Genomic DNA, 22,553 nt, shown 5'->3' with positions numbered 1-22,553 from the left:
CTACTATAAAATTGTGCTAACTAACCTTATAAGATCTAATACTTATGTTAAACACTGTGTCACCATTATAGAACTGTTTCTGTTCCACGACTTCTTTCTTTTCTAATATTAAAACCAATGGTCTTGGAAAAGTAAAAGTAAAGCGCACGTCATTTATCTGGTAGCTAGGGAATTAAATGCTTCATGTAAGTAAATGCTGAAGATAATTGAAATTTAAGATTAAAACATTTGCAAGTATATTTTAATCATTTGGATGAAATCCTTCTCAAAGGATCAAACTTTTCTGCATTATTAAACAGAACATACATAGTGCCATTCAACTGTTTTTTTTGGAGCTAAGATCTCCTCAGTTTGAACATACATTTTTGTGTAGTGACAGTTTTAGAGAAACTGAAGTGATTAGGATTTAGCATGTTCTTTTCCTGAATGTCCCCAAGATCCAGCTTCACCACAGTTGGTGTTAATGTAACAATTTTCAAATCTTTTGAAATGCGACCTACAGGAAAAGATATATTTTACAGCTTTACACAATGCACAAACATATACACACAGGAAATAAAAGCTTGCTCTTTCTAATGTACTGTAACATCTTCTTTCTTTTTCTTACTTCCTTTCTTATTCTATTATTTTTCCATTTTATTTTTGTTTTTTAAAAACGGTTTTTCAAATTAATCTGATGACTCATTAAAAGCCACAACCAGCTATTTGAAAAACACTGCATTTGTGACCCACAGTGAGAGCTCCTGTGGCCTCTAGGTCTTTTTGTCCCTATACTGGAAAGCTATTATATTTTTAATCTTGCTTCTTTTTTCGTTGTTTTTTTTTTTTGCGGTACGTGGGCCTCTCACGGTTGTGGCCTCTCCCGCTGCGGAGCACAGGCTCCGGACGCGCAGGCTTAGCGGCCATGGCTCACGGGCCCAGCCGCTCCGTGGCATGTGGGATCTTCCTGGACCAGGGCATGAACCTGTGTCTCCTGCATCGGCAGGAGGGCTCTCAACCACTGTGCCACCAGGGAAGCCCTTAATCTTGCTTCTTGATGGTCACCTCACTATATTCATCTCTGTACTTGTAATTTTGAGTGGTGGCGCTGAAGTCCATCACAGCTCACCATTCTAGAGAAATCTGCTGGTCACAAGTCACAAGAGTTAGTGTTCTTTTCTCCTGTCTTTTTTATTTTCTCTGTCTCTCTCTTCTTTCTCCTTTCCTTGAAGCATCCCAGATATTTCCAGTACTTTGAATTTGAAAGAGTTGGGCTTTAAGGCCATCAACAATCACTGACATATTCTACTCATTCTAACTGGAAACATTTGTAAATGTTCATATTTTCTACAATTTGGGACACTGCTGTTTAAATTTTTTTCAAACTTTGAAGTTTAGGGGTTCCTGTATGATTGAGGTTATATCTAGAAAAGTGAATCAATATATACCACACTTTGTAAAAACACATATAATGCAAGAAAATTTCTTTAGATTGTTTGAATAAATGGCTTTCCAAGGTATAAAAATGTTCTCAGTTTCACCATTAATTGAAATAATACTAAATATCTCCAGTGATTCTGGATTTTATTTTTTCACAGTTTGTTCTCTCCATATATTTGCAAAAATGATAATCAAATTATTTACCACAAGCACAAAATGACACACTTCTCAGTAAGTTGAATGGTGATCACCAGAAGGATACTAGCTCTAACATTAGGACATGTATTATGGAAAAAAATTGCAAAGAGAAAAAACAAATCTTACTGAATGGCACTTGTTGAGCAATAGGTTAACATGTTCTTTAATCAAGGATGAAGTATGATATTTCAGCTCTTTTACATGTTAAGAGTGATTTTTGTTTCTGCACATTTCCTACAATTAACATTTTGATGACTGTTTTTATATAAACACAAATGAATGTTTACAGATCTTTAAATAAAGAGTAAAATGCTTAGATGTAATCTCATAATTAATATATTAAAAAGAAACAGAGATTTTAAAATCCATGAGCCCAAAAGTACACATCTTAAAATCTAATCAAGGATATGACATTATCACTCCACAATGTCTTAAACATATTGAGACATTTTAGTGTTAGAGTTTCCCACTGAATATTTACAAAATAATTGGGGTTTTGTTGCAAGAAAATTGCTTACCTGTAAATGTTCAAGAAGTACATTTCCTCTTTGGATCTATAATCATGATTCTGCAAGCTCTTATGGGACTTTCACAAGACATAGGCACATTTAACTGAAAATGACTGAGTGCCCAACACACCACAGATGCCCATCCTAAATAACAGCAGTGGAGATTACCGAGAGTCAGCTTCTTGTTTCAAAATCAAAACCAAATATATTTGGTCTCATTTCCAAGATAACCACTTGTGTGTTTCCAGAAAGTCAACATGGGATTAAATTTTGAAGCCATGAGAGGGAAGCAAAAGACCATATGGGCCTCAGAAGAGAAACTTGTATGAAAAGGACAGCACATGGATATATTTTTTTTAATTATGAAAACTTGGAGCGAATTTCCCAATATTATTCCTTTGAAAGCACTTTAGAAAAAACTGACTACAATGCCTTTAATTAATTAATTGAGACAACTTTATATCTCTCTAGAGATCAGACCACAAGGGGGGAAAAAATCTAAATGCTCTGTAACTTTTATCATCCAAGGACTGACTTTGTGAGAGTATGTATATAGTAGGTCTGTCCCCTCATTTTGTTTATTCCACCAATTTTTTTGGTGACATATTAAGCGTAGTATTTAGCAAGAAAGACATACTTTGGGGGAGTGTTCACTTTGAACTTCCTGCTTATTCTATTTACCCTCTAAGGCTGTGCATTGTATTTCATTACATTGGTATTACGTTTGCAGGTATTGCTTTGTAGTTATAACCTGCAGTCTTAATCTTCTCAAACATATCAAATTAAGAATATAATATAATTAGCTTTTTAAAAACAAATATATTTAATAATCAGAACTATTTAGATATATTTAGAAATTCTTTAGATACTATTTAGATATGCTAATACAGGTTTGATTCATAACTGATAACCTTTTATAATTATTTAGTTAAAATATGGGCACTCCTAAAAGTTTATAAGTATTTTCTCATTCTTGCCAACTTCTCTGAGTTATTGTGAAAAGTCAATATGATAGGAGAACTAAAAACACTATGTAAATAAGAAAACATAACCATCAGAGTTGTTAAAATTTTTAAAAAGTGTCTTTGTAATCTACCATTTATCAACTGAGTGACTAGAAAAGGTCATATGACCTCCACAAGACTTACTGTCCTTATCTACAAAATGAAAACAATTATAAGAGTCTTTGTAAACCTTTTACAACAGGATAGTTGTGTGGTTAAAATAAGACTAGCATGAGTGAACTTGAAACCTATGCCAAAATGAGGCCTTATACATCACAGACTCTGGATTCTCAACCACTCATGAACCATGCTATTCACTTAGTTCTGGTTTCTCTAGAGCTCTTGCTTTGGCTTTCTGTCAAAACTAGCTACCTGGTTAATCTCTATTTCATCCCAGCTGAACTCCTTTACAATGTTGCCTTTTCCACATTTGTGGAACCAGAACTCATTCTCTACCCCTTCCAGTCCTTCCAATTGTTCTAAATTTTTTTCTGCTTAACAGTATGGAGGGGCTATTCCTATGTCTCAGGACTTTTCCACTTCTAGCTATATTACATTTTACCCCCTGACAAGGGTTCATGCCTCTGTCCCTCTTCTCTACAGCTCATTATTACTATTTAACCTCAACAAAAATAGCCATGTTGCCCTGCCAGTTTTGCCATGACTTTAGTTTGGATTCCTTTGCTGTTCAAACACGCTTCGGAAAGTCACAGACCATTGTCCTAGAATGTGTTTATTCTGCTTAGAACCTTGAATTTCAGAGCCATGAAAGAAATCTGAGATAGTAACACAGTTCCCAGTGTTGCCATAGTAGCCCAATATCAGCATGTGTATTAAATATTTAATTAAGACTTCTGAGTTTAAAACTTGGTGAGACACACTGTATGTAATTTTTTGACAAAATAATAACTTATCCTCATGGCTATTATTTATTATGAAATTACTTGGAGGCAGAAATTGCATATATATTTTCATTAATATTTAAAACAATTTGGTTACTAGGTTTTATTTTCTAATTTTAGAGAATAAAAAATACTTGGTATACTTAACACTGGTAAACTGTGGACTTTGGGGTGAAAATGATAGGTCCATATAGGTTCATTGTAATGAATATACCACTGCTGTGAGGGACATCAATAGTGGGGGATGTTGAACACGAGTAGGAACGAAGGGTATATGGGAACCCTGTATTTTCCACTCAATTTCACTGTGAACCTAAAACTCTCTAAAAAATAAAGTTTGTTAATTAAAAAAACATTTTGGTGTGGTTACGTGACTTACTCAAGACCACTCAGGCCACAGATATCTATGGATTTATAATTCAAAGCTACTTTTATTTCTCTTTCTACTGCACCACACAGCTTTTTCTGCCCCAGAGCATGACAGCTTAGACAGTATATCTGAACATAAACACAGACCTTGATGATTAATTAGATGACTTTCTATAGCGCAGATGGCAGGAGAGAGACAAATACTGTGTAATTAACATCTACTAGGCATTAAGTCAAATCATATAAAATTGCCATCATTGTAGATCATATTCTTTTTCCCAAAATTTGTGAAAGGAAAGTCAAAATGGAGTCTATATTGCTAAGAGAGCTCCCTAAAATGGAGCCAGGAGACTATTACAAAGTATGACTTATGCCCATCTCAGCCTGAATAGAATCTAACCTTTTGATCTCTTATTGTCCTACTTAAGACATCTAGATCATCTGCCAGAAATTCAAGATAATTATTGGGACCATACCCTAAAATAACTTGTGGCAGCCTGTCTACTTACTGGACTACCCTAAAATAACACAGGATTCCTCAAGGACAAATATTTCCTGATTCACGTCAATCACAATTCTCACTAGGCAACTTTTTACAGCCTTGTGGCATTTTGTCTTTATAAGTCCCTGACTCTTTCTCTTCCCTTGAACACTCTTGGTTTAACCAGAATCTGTGTCTCCTGAATTGCAATTCTTAAGAGCCCAAATAAACTATTTTATTATTTGCAGCCTTCTGCACTGTTTTTCTGTTGACAAATTCATATTTTCCTCTGTTTTGGGCTAAGACATTTCACTCTGGATTACTTGCCTTCTTTAACTCCTGTTTGTTTTGTCATTTCTTCTGGCTGTGACTGGATTATATGACAATTAGTAAATAACCTGTGATTTGTAAAAAGGTACATATTAGGCTGAGGAAACTGTTTTGTCTTAATTTGCATCTCATTTTTTAATCTCTATTATGCTAATAGGAAAATGCATCAGTGTGTTTTTATCAGATTTCTTCTTAAATTCTAGATCATTTTGAAAATGGATGTGTAAGTGTTCCTCTAAAACACCTCACTAGTTATTATATGATATGTGATCTGTTTTCCTAAAGGTTAAAATCTTTCTTCTTATTCAGAATAGCGATGTTATGTGCAATGCAATTATGTATACTAGATTCATACCAAATTCATAAGAAAAAGTGTGGTTACCAGAGGTAAAATAATAACTACAACATAAACATAATGCCAGGTATACAGAAAAATTTATCAATGACTATAATTATTTTCTTTTATAGAATAAATACCAAATATACATTTATTTGACTGAAAATGTCACATTGCTTTTGTGAAGTAAATTTACAAAGTGTTAAACATTTGATTAAAATGAATGATGATTCTTTAGCTATAGCATGTGGGGGGCAATCCCACACCTTTTAAGGTCATAACATTAATGTAATATAACAGCTTTTTTCCCCCTCTACTTCTATAAGTGGAGAATGCTGCTGCCGGAAAGCTGTCTGGAAGTTCAGCCAAAGAAAGAAGAAGGTTGCAAAAATTTTGGGAACTTTAAAGAAAAGTGGCTGGCATTAGCTTGGTCCTCACTTTAAACTAAAATTAAAACAATAGACAGACATGTACAGTAATCTCTTTTTTAAGGAAAGAATAGAATGCCTCTATAGTAATGTCAAGTGGAACAATTTGGTCCTGGCCCAAGCTATGCAGCTGTTCCACAGGAAAACAGCAAAAGGCTTCAATCCAAAGCAGGCAAATAAGGCGTGATTGTTTATAAACAGTCACTGTGGCCCTCACATTTAGAACAAGAAAAACAATATTAGCATATAGGAGGCCAGGTTAGGAACATGAATCTCAGTATGAGTTGAGTCACACCATCATTTTGTGATTTATACAAAAGATAGTGGTGCTATTTTTTCTACTATTAACTTGCCTAATAACCGTGGATAACTCATACTTTAGGAAATCATATATTGGTCAAACATTTTTAAAAAAACAATATTTGATCACGGATTAAGGAAATGATATGTCAGCTACAAAATGTAAAGAAATCATATACCTGTTATCCACTTCTGATTCTCACCTGCTCATCAAAGGGGCTTGGGTAGTTGGTAAGGATAATAGAAATCGGGCATTTCAGGAGTAAATTAGAAGCTAAGACAGTATTGCTTCTCCGTGATTCCAAAATAACAAAATGGGGAATCAGGTGTAATAGCAGCAAAATAATGGAGAACTTGTGACGGTGATTACCAGAGTAAAATAGGAAATTCGAACCTACCTGTTGGGTAAATGTGATATCACATACTTCATTTTTACTCTCACTCTTTACAGGTTTTTTTGATCCTATCTTAAAATATGGACAGCCTCTCTACTATTTTTTGTTTTAAAACTTCTGTTTGACATAACTTTCTTTTCTCATTCCTTTTCCACTTTTCATGATTCATTTTCTGAAATGGGTGTCCTTCCTGTTTTCTTTACTTCCCCACCACTTACTAACTCCCTGATTAATCCATTTCAATTTGTGTTCTGTTCTCTTTGCTCTAGTGAGACTTGTTTTCTTTATGATCAGTAAAATTTCCTTCTGGGAAAATCCAATGATTTCTTTTCAGTCTTCCCTTGTTTTATTTGTCCTATCTGCCTCAACTGGCACTGTTGGAGATCAAATATAAACTAGAGAGGCTAGAACTGAGACTGTCTTTAAAGAGGTTAATGTCTTCATTTATTGGAAATGATAGTTACTTTGAAAATGCAGAAGAGTGGATTTTAAGATAATTAGGAAGGGCATAAGAGAAGCAGTGGTCTAAAGGCAAAAATGAGTCAAAGAAGTTGGCTATACCTTTAATGTCAATGGCCTGGAGGTCTACAAGGAAAGAAAATGGTAAAAAGAGAGTTGGGAATGAGAATACAAGAGAATAAGTTAATGTACATTTACTTGTGGACCATAGCACATAGAGTATAACATTATGATCTATAATGATAAAGATAGAAAATAATAATTTTAACCCTTCTGGAGCTTATGAGTGAATTGCCAGAGGATACTATACTAATTAGAGGATATTCTATATGGCTATAAACTCATGCTAAAAATGGTCAGCTTTGTAGGAATTTGGCAAGTTGCCAGAAAGGGCATAAATACAGCAGAAAGCCTGATAGAAGAGAATAGCAGCAGTAAAATGTGTCTTGAGGCTAGCCAGTTCTTCACCTTCAAGCATCCAGAGCTTCGATTTCAGTGCTGCACATTATTGTAGGGCCCATCCTAATTTTTCAAAAGTGACTTTGGCCAACATAGGTGACAATTTAGACTCAGCAATTGAAGTAGCAGAAAATAGCTGAAGGAATGTAATCTTTGGGCAATGATTGAACTAAGTTTACATCCTGACTCATCCATTTTAAATCTGGATGAATAAGGAAAGTCGGTTAATACTGAACTTTAGTTTTCCTTTCTGTAAAACAAGGAGCCTTTTTATTTCCATTACCTATAGCAAAGTGATACTAATCAGGATCCTTCTGAGAAAGATGACGTTTTCTATTTCTTAAACTTCTGGAACCTTTGTATTCTTAAATAACATAAATAAATAAGAGATTGTGTTTTTCATTCATCGGCAGTGCAGAGGATTATTGCATATCCAAGCTTATTTCTAGGTAACTGAAACAGAGACCACAATAAGGCATATCTATTCAACCATATCTGAGCTGAGGGAAATGGACTACTTAAATAGCTAATTACATAGATCACAATCTAAGTACTCACCAACAAATAAAAATGTGGATAGTGAGAGTGGATATGGAATCAAAGAGAAGATCTTTGATAGGTAATTAGATGCTATTTGAGCCGGAATGTATTTATTCCCAAGCATTCTATATATTATATTTCCCATCTTCACCTCATTTAAATGTGTAAATTGTACACATATGTACTTTGGGGCAGAACTATGGAGAGAAGGTAAAAGCAAAAATCCTTTGCTATTCCCTGATACTTTATCATATCTCCAAACACTGACCTCTGAGGTTATAAGGAGAAATGGAAGCAAAGGGCGGGGTGGGGGGGTAGGGGGGTGGGGAAAGAGGAACAGACAGAGTTGGAAAATAATAAGCAAAGGGAACAGGAGTGGAAATGGAAGGGAAAGTTAGGAAAGAAGCGCTGGTATTAGATATACAACATCGGGAGGAAAGAAACTGGATTTAAGTATGTCTAAAGCTGACTAGAGTCTGTTACACTTCTTTCTTAGTTAAAGTACTGATCTTACAGCCAAAAGCTCTGTTGAAACTGTAGTACTGAAATGCACTGTCACATTTTGATAGCGCACTGCAGTTGAAAAATGTTTTCTATAAGCAACTTAAACTTATCAGAGGGTAAGAACTATAAAAGTGAATTGTACAGGATATATGTAGTAAAGCTACTTTGAAAAAATTTGCTCCTTTCAAGGTCTAAAATGCCTTAAATGTTTCTTAAAAGATAGAAAAAAATAGATTAATTTACAAAATGCTCTTTAAGTCAGTATATTTTAAATCTCTAGAAAATAATTACTGGAAGAGAGAACAGTTCTAAAATAACAATACGGTGATAAAGAAAGTATGAATTCACTTAGTGTGTTAAAAAGTATAAGACAATACAGTTAAGGAAGTTGAAATTTCAGGCTTCTGTATTAAAATTACTATAGAAAAATTCCTCATGTGATAATATGAAATCTACACTTAAATAACAAATGTTATTAGAAACAATTTTTTAGTAATTAAATTTGATTTGCTCAAAAGCTATCCCATATAGTTATGTATAGAGAACAATTAAATGCCTCCCATTAAAATTTAAACAGAAATGCAAATCAATTGGAAGCTTCTAAAAAGATCAAATAAGTGACTTTCAGTTCCATGTAGAATGCTACTATAGAAAGATCAAATCACTTCCAATGAAATAATCCTTATTTGGATACTCCATACTTGAATTTTCTATTAAATATAGATTTTCTATGAGTTAGCTGTTTATAAACATGAATGTCAAAAAGTAAAATTTTAGGGTTGAAGTGATGTTAGAACTCATTATTCTAACAATGAAATTGCTTTATAATAGAAAATGTGGAGTCTGTGACCCTTTTCATTCACACTACCTCCAAACATATCACATTCACAAATTATGTCTCAGGGGCTACACTAGAGGTGTAGATTTGATCCTTCTTAGGAAAATGATTTTGCATGTAACTTTAAAACTTGGGCATATTTTGAGGATTCAATATTTTCAAAGTTTTTCATGAGAGAAGTTCAGCATGTGTAACTTCTACAATCTGATGATGTAAAAACAGTGACTGATTAAGCCTATACTCCTTTCAGGTTGAAATATCTTAGTAGGAAAAAAAAAAAGAAAGAAAGAAAGAAAAAGAACAAAAAAATCACAGTTGGAAACCTCCCCAGAAACTTCACTAGATGACAAAATACAAGACCAATCTTCCACAAACACTTAATGAAGACATGGTTCAGGGGGTTTTCTGTTCTGAGATCACTTTGCCCACCAAGAAAATACAAAAATAGTGGATTTCTGCAGTTAAAGACTGCAATCAAAGCAGGATACAAGAAAAGTAAAAAATTGTATTGCTCATTAAATCACTTACAGTGGTTTTCCTTTGGATTCACAAGTCAAAATTAAAGGCTGTCCTTCTTGTGGAAAAGGAGTGGATGGTATAATCTTAACTGATGGTGTATCTAGGAGAAAAGAAAAAGTAATATTAAAAAAGGTCATTACACACATATAAAACTATATATATGTTCAGGCCATTTCTTGTAATTGTATATATTTATACAATTGTGTATATTTATATAGATTTAGTGAAACAGGGTCTGCAGTTTTAAGAAGCTACCATCCTGTCCAGGAAAAGCTTACAAAAATATCTGAATATCTTATGAGCTCCACTGTGGTATTATTTCTGAAATCTGAATTTAAAAGTGAAATTGCAAAAAGTGGTTCAGATGAATATCAAGCATTTCATACAATTGTTTCTTCAACTATTTATAGATGGCTATGCATACTATTATTATGGACTGAATACGTTTATGTGCATTTGAATAACAACACTTTCATTGTTGCAGGAATACCAGGCACTCACAATAAGGAACCCACAAAGAACTTGAGATCAACTACTGTCTCACAAGCATTATGCAGAATCTTTTTGAAAATGCAGTAATGCTGCACTTAGCACATGCTGTTTGCTTTAAAGCACAGTTAGCAAATCATCTGAAATAGTTATTTAGAATGTTATTAAAAGTTAACATTTTGTTATATATGCTACAACATAATTGTTATGAAGTTATTTCCATTTAACAATAAAATCATCCTTTGTGGAAGAAGTTGCAAAAATACTTTGAGACATTTATATTTCTAATTTTATGCCATGTGATATTGTTTAATCAACACAGAGATACATATTACATAGAAAAACTGGAAAATAAACTAAAAACAGAGACAGTGTAAACAGGCTCATTCCTTTATGACACCTTGCTAGTGCTGGTTTTGTGTGGCTCGCAGTCAACATGGAACTGTCTCCTCCTCTTGTTTCCATATCCTCAACAATAAACAAAATAGGCTCTGAATGCTCCAGGGGGTCACAATTATTCTCACCCTTCCCTTAGTTGTGATAGAAGAACTGAACTACCCTGAGGTTATAGTCATTCCCTGACTTTGAAGCCAATTAAATAAGTATCAATCAATGGTGTAATTTTTAGTTTAGTTATCTTATTTCAGGGAAATATTATGCAGATTTGTCATATATAGAACAATAAACAAGATCCTGTGGAAGGCCTTGTATCCCACTTATAAATTATTTATACTTTTTCAAATGCATTCTTTCTCAATCCTTTAAAGAAAAAAGTACATTCAAGATAATCAACAATAATATCCCATTTACAAATAGTCATTCCATGTACATCATGGTAAAAAATTGTAGTATAAAATAACCCAGGAAGAAAAATTAATTTGAAGAAATATGACATATATTGTCATATTTTTAACCAGTAGAAAAAATAATTTAATAAAGGATTGAAATATACTTCACTAATTTCATTACCATCATCACATTTATGGAATCAGTTAACATGATGATCATATAATTTTGTCTTCCAAGTAGAACACTTTTAAAAGTGAAGAGAAAATATTAATTATATAGAATAACAAGTGTGAACCAGAATGATTCTGGGAAAATGAGGGCTATCATCTTTTAAATTTTGACGATATATACATATAGCAAAATTTAATTTCATCCTGACATAGAAAATAAAGCTTCAATTCTAGAGAAAAATGTGGCAGAAGAAAAATCAGAAAAGTGTGATGTTGGGGAAGAGAGTTGTGTTGTTTATCTGTGATGATTAATTTTACGTGTCAACTTGACTACACTATGCGGTACCCAGATATTTGGTCCAAAATTCATTATTTGGGGAATTCTAGTAAGAGTGTTTTGGGAAACGATTAACATTTAAATCAGTGGACTGAGTAAAGCAGATTCCTCTCCCTAATATGGGTGAGGCTTATCTGATAAGTTGAAGGCCTGAATAGAACAAAAAGCCTGACCCTCACACAAATAGGAGAGTATTCCTGTCTGATGGCAACTGAGCTGGCACATCAGCCTTTTTGCTGTCTTCAGATCAAACTGAAACATCTGGGTCTTGAGCCTGCTGACTTTCAGACTGGAACTATAACATCATCTCTTCTGGTTTCTCAGGCCTTTAGACTCAGACTGGAACTAAGTCATCAGCTCTTCTGGGTCTCTAGCTTGCAGACTCAGCCTGCAGATCTTGGAATCTGCACGTTTGTAACAAATCCCATTAGTTCTTTTTCTCTATAGAACCCTGACAAATATAGAATCCTTACAAACAGACCCTGGGATATTTCTTTTATGGGGAGTGACCACAGGGAGCACTGGGAAGTGAGATAGGAAGGGAAGGAAGTCAATCAAGCGTGTGTTATTGAGCAGATTACCCTGTGGGCAGCTGCATGCAATCCTGCTGTGGAACTCAGACAATGTAGGGCTTGCCTCTGAGTCACCTCGCTTGATGGGCAAGGGAGAGGAGTATTTAGGGAATACTGACCAATACTCATTGGTGTTTGGTTGAGGATTGCTGGGGTGGGGATGCAGGTGTTATTTCCCTGGCACCCCTGGTCTACTCGGTGCACAGAAATGGTGTGTGCCAAAGGGATATGAACAAGTCACCCCCAGTATCTGCCTCAGTGAAGTAAAATACACAGTTCTGCCTGTTCAAGTAATTTATTAGAGGTGAGAATTTATATAACATATGGTCCCCTGAAGCATGGTTCAGCATTCCCTTTAGATCCAGAACACAGAATTTGAATTATAAGCAAGTGCAAAAGCAGATAATATGCTTAGCATGTATTTCTGTGAAACTTTTAGGAAGACCTCTAGGTTACCAAAATCAAGTCATATAATACAATACTGTTATTTTATTTCTGAATTACTCAATATGTTGATTAGTCTTTGTTCCTAAGAATTATCTTCCCTAGGTTTTTTTTTTTAACACTCAACCCTCCCACCCCTCACAAACACACACACACACACACACTGATAGATACACATATCTGATTTGACATATATCTCTGGATACTCTTTCTCATATTCTGTTGGGTTGTCTCCTTGTATTTAACCTTTAAATATTGAGGTCACCAAGAATGGGATTCACAATCTGTTCTCACATAATTCTCTAGGTCCTTTTAGCCACACCCATCTCTGCAGTTTCTATCTACTCATTAACCACTCCCAGGTTTATATCCTAGAGCAGTTCTGTACCACAAGCTACACTCATGTATATGTAATGCCTATTTGACATGTCCAGTTGGATGTTGAAAAGACATGGCACACTCAGTATGTCCAAAAGGAACTCAAAGTCTCCCACTGACTGACACATTCTCCCCTGATATGTTCTTCTTCCAGCAATTTCTAGTTCTATAAATACCACCAGCCTCCAACCAGCTACATACACCAGACACCTCCTGTTCCCTTACCTTTTCTATAATCAATCAATTAATCATCAAGTTTGGTTGACTTATTTCCTAAAGAATTTTGAAATCTACTCGTTGCTTTTTTATATCTCCACAACCTTTCTTTCATCTAGTCTACCGCAAAAGTGAATGGCCTCCACCATGTCAGCTTTTTACACCTCTAAATCTGATGACATCAATTTTCTGGTTAAAACCTTGCATGGTAAATCTTTTCTCTTAGGATTAAAAGAAAAATAATCAGCATAGTCTTTAAGTTCTATATGATCTACACAGGTCTTTACTCTCATGCCTTGTAACACTCAATTCATTCTTTGAATTCCAGGTAATTATACTTTCTTTCGGGTACTTTAATGAATATGTTTTTTAACTTTATACACACTGTCTGAAATGCTCCATTTTGGGGGGATCCTTTGCCTTTTTAACTCTTTTAAATCTTAACTCAAATATTTGCTGAGGGCAATCATTCATTACCCTCACATTTGGTCATATATCTCTGCTGCATGTCCTCTTTTTCATCTCTGTATAACTTTTAAAAGGCATTTCTGTATCCTCTGTGTCTAGCAAAGTGCTTTATACAAAATCTGTGCTTAATAAATAAATTCTTAAATGGGGGAACACTAATTTTTTTATTTTCTTATTATCATTTTAATACATTAATTTTAAAATATTAAAAACTGCTTAATTGAAATTTTGTTGGGGCCTGCATTTGTATGTAAGATTAATATTAAATGCTCATGTCACAAACCTTACATTGAGTTTTATTCTTACACATATTTAATTTAATTAAATGTCTACTGCTGATTCTCTTCCTGGTATAAGTTTTCTGCATTAGATAATATTAGATAACAACTTTCCATGATTATACAAATGGCAATTTTTTTTTTTTTTTTTTCTTTTTGTGGTACGCGGGCCTCTCACTGTTGTGGCCTCTCCCGTTGCGGAGCACAGGCTCCGGACGCGCAGGCTCAGTGGCCATGGCTCACGGGCCCAGCCGCTCCGCGGCATGTGGGATCTTCCCGGACCGGGGCACGAACCCATGTCCCCTGCATCGGCAGGTGGACTCTCAACCACTGTGCCACCAGGGAAGCCCGGCAATTTGTTTTTTAATGCATATACCGCATAAATAACTTTTCTCTCCTCATCTGATTTTGACAGGGGAAGCACTCAATTGTGAAGAGATTATTTATATAATCAGTCAAAATTCTAGTTTACAGTTCCATGAAATGTCAGCATTCGTCTTTAAACATACCACGTTAGCAATGTACACAAAATTACATTTTTTTTTACATCAAAACTACAGTAATGTGATATTATCCCAAACTTGACTCTTTCTCATATACTTTAAAATTTTTTATTTTATTGGAGTATAGTTGATTTACAACGTTGTGTTAGTTTCAGGTGTACAGCAAAGTGATTCATTTATACATATATTCATTCTTTTTTAGATTCTTTTCTCATATAGGTTATCACAGAATATTAAGTAGAGTTCCCGGTGCTATACAGTAAGTAGATCCTTGTTGCTTATCTATCTCATATATAGTAGTATCTGTGTGTTCATCCCAAGCTTTTGATTTATCTCTCCCTGCCACAGTGTTTACTTTAAAATAACATTTTGAATATGTAACATTTTACATGGCCTAAAAGTCAAAATATTTTATTTTATTTTTTAAATTAATTTTTATTGGAGTATAGTTGCTTTACAATGTTGTGTTAATGGGAAGGAAATCTAAAAAAGAGTGGATATATGTATCAATTTTTTTTAATAACAGGAAATAATTTGGGCTTTAATATATTTTTACTAATAATAAAGATCTCTATCATTACTATTCCTATTATATTTTCATTAATCACTTTATTGTATCCATAAGGGGACTGATCAAGCACTGTTATCAAATGATCAATAACATTCTAGAAATACCATTAAGTTAATGTAGAACTCCTATTCTTACTGAGATATCTCAACCAACAAAAAGACAAAACCAAAAAAAAAAAAAACAAAAAACCTGTACTCATCTCTAAAACTGAGTTAATTTTAAGAATCTTCAATTTCCAGGATTTCTTCAAAATATTTATTTTAATAACTGCAACCCCCAAGGTAAACATATTTTTCTGTATTATTTATATATCAAAACAAATGAGGAATTTTTCAGGAGCAGCACAATGCACAGTAGATAATAATTTTATAAAATAATCTTCAAATTTATGCATATATTATTCTATTAATATTTTTACTAATCCAGACATGAATAGGAGTCAGAAAGTAAATACCACATATCCAAACCTTTCAATGCATGTCTTTGCCAAGTTACTATTAAGAATTACATTTTTTTTGCCCCTGTCCATATATAAGTTATTTGTAGATTTTCTTCTTGGTTGTAGTTTTTCATTAAAAAGGATGGGGAATATTTTTTTAACCAAAGTTTACTTATATAGTAATCCCACACTTGCTTTGGAAATGATCTCTCTATTTTCCAGTCTAGGTGCAATATAAGTTGCATTTCATCCTGCTCTACTTCTTCACAAAACAGAATGGCACTTTTTCTCTTTTTCTTCAGTACTTTGTGGATGTGGGTGATATTCTGTTTTTAAATTACTAGTATAATGTATCGTATTGTACCAATTAAACAGAAAAGAAAAGGGGCGGTTCGTAAAAATGCATTATCATTACCACTATTAATTCACATTTGCTTTATCCTATATGTTAAACTCAGATTTTTATTTTTACAAACTAATAATTTTCATGTTTGTTTTAAAATGTCTTCAAATAAGTCAACTCTAACAACATCATATTTATTGAATATAAATTTAGGAACACAGTAGTATAATATTTATTACATATAATATGTAATGTTTATAATGTTACTATATATACACACATATGAATGAAAGGGAACAGTAAATAATTAGATTTAAATATTTCAGGATATAGACTGCTATTATAAAACACTGCACTTAGTAAAGTATGTATTTTTTTTTACATGGCTGCTTCATTCACCACATTTTGAGCATTCAAAATCTCAGACCTTAACCTATTCGATTGTGTGTTGTCAGATCCTAACAAAATACTTGATATGTTGTAAGAGTTCTTTAAAGATTAGATGACTATATGAATAATTCAGATATTATGTTAGAGGAAATAAGAAATCATCTTAAGTTTGTGATCAAGTGAATGTCAGGCTCCGAGCCAGGTTTTAGGAGATATTTGGCAGTGTGTAAAACTGGTTGGATCAGTGAGCAATTTAAAGCAAATTATGTCTCTATGATAAAGTTGAGCCACTAGGAAGATCTTAAGAAGAAAACATAGCAGTAAAAATATAGATAATAAATGCATCAACATTTTGTCTATATTCTAATTCATAAATTTCTACAATTGTGGGCTCTAGAGTACATTACTTTAAGTGCATTTTCTCTGTATCTCATTTATTATCCTTACTTTTTTAGCTTAAATTAATTGTTTCTCCAATATTTTATTCCAGTTATTAGAATAACTAAAATTTATGAAATAAAGAAATTTATAATTTAGATATTTGTAATAATTAAATAATAAAATAAATAGAATTTAGGAATTTATCAAATGAAACTCTCCTATATTAATATTCTGAAGTGGTGATGTAAAATGCATAGTTTTGATTCGATATTGTTGATAGAGTTAGCTGTGCTTGGGAGGGCAGAAACAAATTCAACTACTTGATGGCTTCAGCACTGGAGATGGATTTCTTAGGAAAAGGCATCAGGAAGGCTGCTTGTCAAATTTCATCATTAGATAGGACATTTTAACACTCTGAAAGCTCATTTTTGGAAAAAAGCCTTCATATCAACATTTAAAAGAAAAAATTAAAAAAACTAAACTCGTATTTCTAAACATTTTCAAGCTATTTATGTTTTTGATACTTTTTTAAAGAACATTTATCAAAAGCACCATGAAATGGATTCATCATGGGGACACAAAATGAAATAATAAACAATGAAATGAACACATTTAAAGTTGTTTTAGGTTTTATAAATCTGCCATGGGATGCCTAAAGCATTTAATGTTTATTTAACAAACATATAACATTAATACATGATGTATAGGTTAGTTCAAATATAATGATTTACCATAAAACTATAAGACAATGTAGAAGTTGACATTGTATTTCCTGTTTGTTAGCCATTTAGTCAACTACCAGGTTCATTTTTATTTAATACATTATCTAATCTTTAAACTGTCCCTTCACATATAATTTTGGTAAATATGAGAAAGGCCAAAATCATCATCATTCAATCACCATAATCATCAACAATAAAAAAATTAATAATCCTTAAGTTATTGGTATATTTTGAAATATATTTAAATTGAGAAAACTCGAATGAAAAAATAAGGTCTTCATGAAATTTCTCCTTTAGGATGAGGATATTTTGTTTGTAGCTTTTGTTAATGAAAAGGAAAAAATATTTTAAAAATTGTTTTAATTTTCCTGATATCACCAATTTTGTTTGATTTTTATCAGTGTTGGTGAATAGCATATGTCCTAGGCAAAAACTACAAAGAAAATCTCCTTAATATTCTTTCTACTTATTTCATAGGTTCCTTGTTTGTATTCTCAAAAGAGGATAGAAAGGGTTTGCTAAACTTTTTAAAAATTTTTCATTGAGGTATAGTTGCTTTACAATATTGTGTTAGTTTCTACTGTACAGCAAAGTGAATCAGCTATATGTATACATATATCCCCTCTTTTTTGGATTTCCTTCCCATTTAGGTCACTGCAGAGCACTGAGTAGAGTTCCCTGTGCTATACAGTAGGTTCTCATTAGTTACCTATTTTATACATTGTATCAATAGTGCATATATGTCAATCTCCATCTCCCAATTCATCCCACCTCCCCTTTCCAGCTTGGTATCCATACACTTGCTCTCTACGTCTGTGTCTCTATTTCTGCTTTGCCAATACAATCAACTATACCATTTTTCTAGACTCCACATATATGCATTAATATACGATATTTGTTTTTCTCTTTCTGACTTACTTCACTCTGTGTGACAGACTCTAGGTCCATCCATGTCTCTACAAATGACCCAATTTCATTCCTTTTTATGGCTGAGTAATATTCCATTGTATATATGTACCACATCTTCTTTATCCATTCCTCTGTTGATGGACATTTAGGTTGCTTCCACATCCTGGCTATTGTAAATAGTGCTGCAAAGAACATTGGGGTGCATGTGCCTTTTTGAATTATGGTTTTCTCTGGGTATATGCTGGGTCCTATGGTAGTTCTATTTTTAGTTTTTTAAGGAACCTCCATACTGTTCTCCATAGTGGTTGTATCAATTTACATTCTTGCCAACAGTGCAAGAGGGTTCCCTTTTCTCCACACCCTCTCCAGCATTTATTGTTTGTAGATTTTTTGATGATGGTCATTCTAACCAGTGTGAAGTGATACCTCATTGTAGTTTTGATTTGCATTTCTCTACCAATTAGTCATTCTGAGCATCTTTTCATGTGCCTCTTAGCCATCTGTATGTCTTCTTTGGACAAATGTCTATGTAGGTCTTCCACCCATTTTCTGATTGGGTTGGGTTTTTTTTTTTTTTTTTTTTGATATTGAGCTGCATGAGCTGTTTGTGTATTTTAGAGATTAATCCTTTGTCAGTTGCTTTGTTTGCAAATATTTTCTCACATTCTGAGGGTTGTCTTTTCGTCTTGTTTATGGTTTCTTTTGCTGTGCAAAAGCTTTGAAGTTTCATTAGGTCCCATTTGGTTTTTTTTGTTTTTATTTCCATTTCTCTAGTAGGTGGGTCAAAAGAGATCTTGCTGTGATTTATGTCAAAGAGTTATCTGCCTATGTTTTCCTCTAAGAGTTTTATAGTGTCTGGCCTTACATTTAGGTCTTTAATTCATTTTGAGTTCATTTTTGTGTATGGTGTTAGGTAGTATTCTAATTTCATTCTTTTACATGTAGTTGTGCAGTTTTCACAGCACCATTTATTGAAGAGGCTGTTTTTTCTCCATTGTATATTCTTGCCTCCTTTGTCATAGATTAGGTGACCATATGTGCGTGGGTTTATCTCTGGGCTTTCTATCCTGTTCCATTGATCTATATTTCTGTTTTTCTGCTAGTACCATACTGTCTTGATCATTGTAGTTTTCTAGTATAGTCTGAAGTCAGGGAGCCTGATTGCTCCAGCTCCATTTTTCTTTCTCAAGATTGCTTTGGCTATTCAGGGTCTTTTGTGTTTCCATACAAATTGTAAACTTTTTTGTCTAGTTCTGTGAAAAATGCCATTGGTAATTTTATAGGGATTGTGTTGATCAGTAGATTGCTTTGGGTAGTATAATCATTTTCACAATATTGATTCTCCCAATCCAAGAACATAGTATAGTTCTCCATCTGTTTGCTAAACATCTTTGCATTCAGAAGGTATGTTACCTTCCTAATAACGATAATGATAAAAATAATGCCAAGCATGTATAATGAATTATCTGATTTAATCCTTACTCCCATCCCCCAAAATAAGAAGTACAGTTTCCAGATGAGGAAATTAAAGTTTAAAGTGACTAGCATGAAGTCACATAGGGGAACTTGGATTCCAACCTAGCCTTGCACTTCAAAAAATAAGATATTGATTCTCAAAGTCACATTGTATTCAAAATACATTTTGTTAAAAATGTTTATATTTCACCCCAGAAGTTTTTAATCTGTATTGTGACAACAAACATTGTGGTCTCCTAAAGTATGGGCCCATCTGTCTATAGGCATAGCTTACACACCATCTCAAGGAATCCATGGACTCTGATCACCACCCACTCATGGGCTCTAGTGTGAGCTTCCTAGACTGAAAACAAGAACTAATACTTCCCTGGTGGCACAGTGGTTAAGAATCTACCTGCCAATGCAGGGGACACAGGCTTGATCCCTGGTCCAGGAAGATCCCACATGCTACAGAGCAACTAAGCCCGTGTGCCACAACTATTGAGCCTGTGCTCTAGAACCCATGAGCCACAACTACTGAGCCCATGTGCCACAACTACTGAAGTGCATGCTCTAGGGCCCCTGTGCTGCAACTGCTGCGCTTGCTGCAACTACTGAAGCTCACGCACCTAGAGCCCGTGTTCTGCAACAGGAGAAGCCACCACAATGAGAAGCCCACACACTGCAACAAAGAGTAACCCCTGCTCACTGCAACTAGAGAAAGCCTGCATGCAGCAACGAAGACCCAACACAGCCATAAATAAAAAACGAAACAAAACAAACAAGAACAACAGGAACTAAATCACAAATTAAAAAATATTAGGCAGCATAAAAGAAAACTGAAAAGGCATTTTGGAGGGCAGGATAAAACTTTCTGCACTTAATAATCATTTAAATCACTGGCCTAGTTCCTGAAAATATAAACAAAATTTTCCCTTTTAAAAAGAAATGCAAGGTTTATCCTTAGTATATTACTAGAGATTTAAAATTATCCTACCTTGCAATTATAATATAAAAACATTGGATTCTTTTACAAATTTAAGATATATTATGAAATTATATGTATTATATTTCCTGTATTATGACAAATCTTGCTACTTTGGCATTCTATGAATTACCTCATTATCAACTCATTCCTAACTCATCAATTATTCCCAACTATGTCAAAAGGAATGACATAATAAGAAAATGGAAGTATGATTAAATCATATAGAGTGGTGGTGTCCAATACAGTAACAACCAGTCATATGTGGCTATTTAAATGTAAATGTAAATTGATTAAAATTAAATAAAATTTAAACTGCAGTTCCTTAGAAGATCCACATTGCAAATTCTGAGTAGCTATATGTAGCTAGCTATTGGCTACTATTTTAGGACAGATATAGAACATTTCCATCATCACAGTAACTTCTTTTAGACAGTGCTAGTGTGGAAAGATTATGCAAGAGTGATATAAATCATTACTGTTACCTATCCCTATTTACTTATATAAATCATCACTGTTGCTCAGGTTATACATTTTCTTTCATGGTGGTGGGAAAGAAGTCTGGAAATAAAACACCATCATTGTAGCTTTGTTTGGTTGTTTGTTGGTTGTTTAGCTTTCATGCTCTCAGTTGAGAATTAAGAATCTTTCATTTTCTGATTATAATTGCAAGAAGGGAATTGTCAGAGGAAGATATCTCAAAATTATTAGATAAGACAATAAACACAAAGAGAAAATAGAAGTCAAGAATCTAGTGAAAATGGTGAAACAGAAGTCTTCACTTATTCTAGATTAATTTTAGTAAACTCAAAAATCAATAAGTGAAAAATTTGTTTATAAGGAAAAAAGGAAGAATTTCATCACGTAATATTTTGCAACATGATTTTGCTAAAAAGAATATATGACAATACTCTTTCATCTTTGATAATTTCTGTGCATAAGAATTTATACAGTTTACAAGTAGAAAAATGTTGTAGGTATTTGATGATAAAGAAATTAAAGCATTCATTTAAAAAAAAATTAGTGCTTATAAATCTAAAAATGAAAATGTTTTACAATTTTGGAAAAAAGATATTTTTACTCCCTTCGAAAAAATTATGAACCATCAAAGTTTTTTAAAGTATTACATTCTGACAATGCAGGTGCAGGAAGAACCAGAAGCAATGATAAATACTACACATTAAGAATGTATTTGAAATCTGAACTCTGTATTTACAATATGGATATGTTCCAGGATCATGCATAACACTTGTTGCCCATTTTGGGTAGATATATCATCAAACCCAGAAAAATATGAAATAGAAATTCAGGTTTGCTATAATTTAAATTCTTATTAAAAGTCTAATAAAGTTGTTTTACACTATCCCTTTCTCCTTTATTTTTTCATCTACACATTATTCAAAAAATAACTTAAAAACCTAAGAAAAAAACCCTAAGAATAAAATGTCTATTAGACCCAGGTGATGAATGGTAATTACATTCTTTCCTGATCTTATCAAGGATTAATGTAATAAAGTTTAACATATTTATTGATTATATTTGTTTTAATTACAAATGTAATCAAATTCATAATAATTTGTAATTACAAATTTACAAATATGAACAAAATTCCTGAAGATGAAAAATAAACTCTGAGGACTGACACTACCTGACTTGAAGACTTAGCATAAAGCTCCATTAATCAAGAGAGTGTGGTATTGGTGAAAAAATAAACAAATAGATC

General features: G+C 33.3%; 1 protein-coding gene across 2 annotated transcripts in view; it reads right to left on the bottom strand.

Annotated features, from left to right (window-relative positions):
* Positions 1-22,553, bottom strand: part of CADM2 (cell adhesion molecule 2) — a 1,050,900-nt gene that overhangs the window by 90,376 nt on the left and 937,971 nt on the right. For both annotated transcript variants that reach the window (XM_029215414.1, XM_029215413.1), the window contains exon 6: positions 10,001-10,091. In XM_029215414.1, the coding sequence (XP_029071247.1) occupies positions 10,001-10,091 (91 nt within the window). The remainder of the gene's footprint in view (positions 1-10,000; positions 10,092-22,553) is intronic.

Source organism: Monodon monoceros, unplaced genomic scaffold, assembly GCF_005190385.1.
Source record: "Monodon monoceros isolate NGI ecotype Baffin Bay Population unplaced genomic scaffold, NGI_Narwhal_1 Super_Scaffold_11, whole genome shotgun sequence".
NCBI classification, from domain to species: Eukaryota; Metazoa; Chordata; class Mammalia; order Artiodactyla; family Monodontidae; genus Monodon; species Monodon monoceros.
Note: the sequence above shows the minus strand (reverse complement) of the source record. Positions and strands in the feature narration are given on the sequence as shown.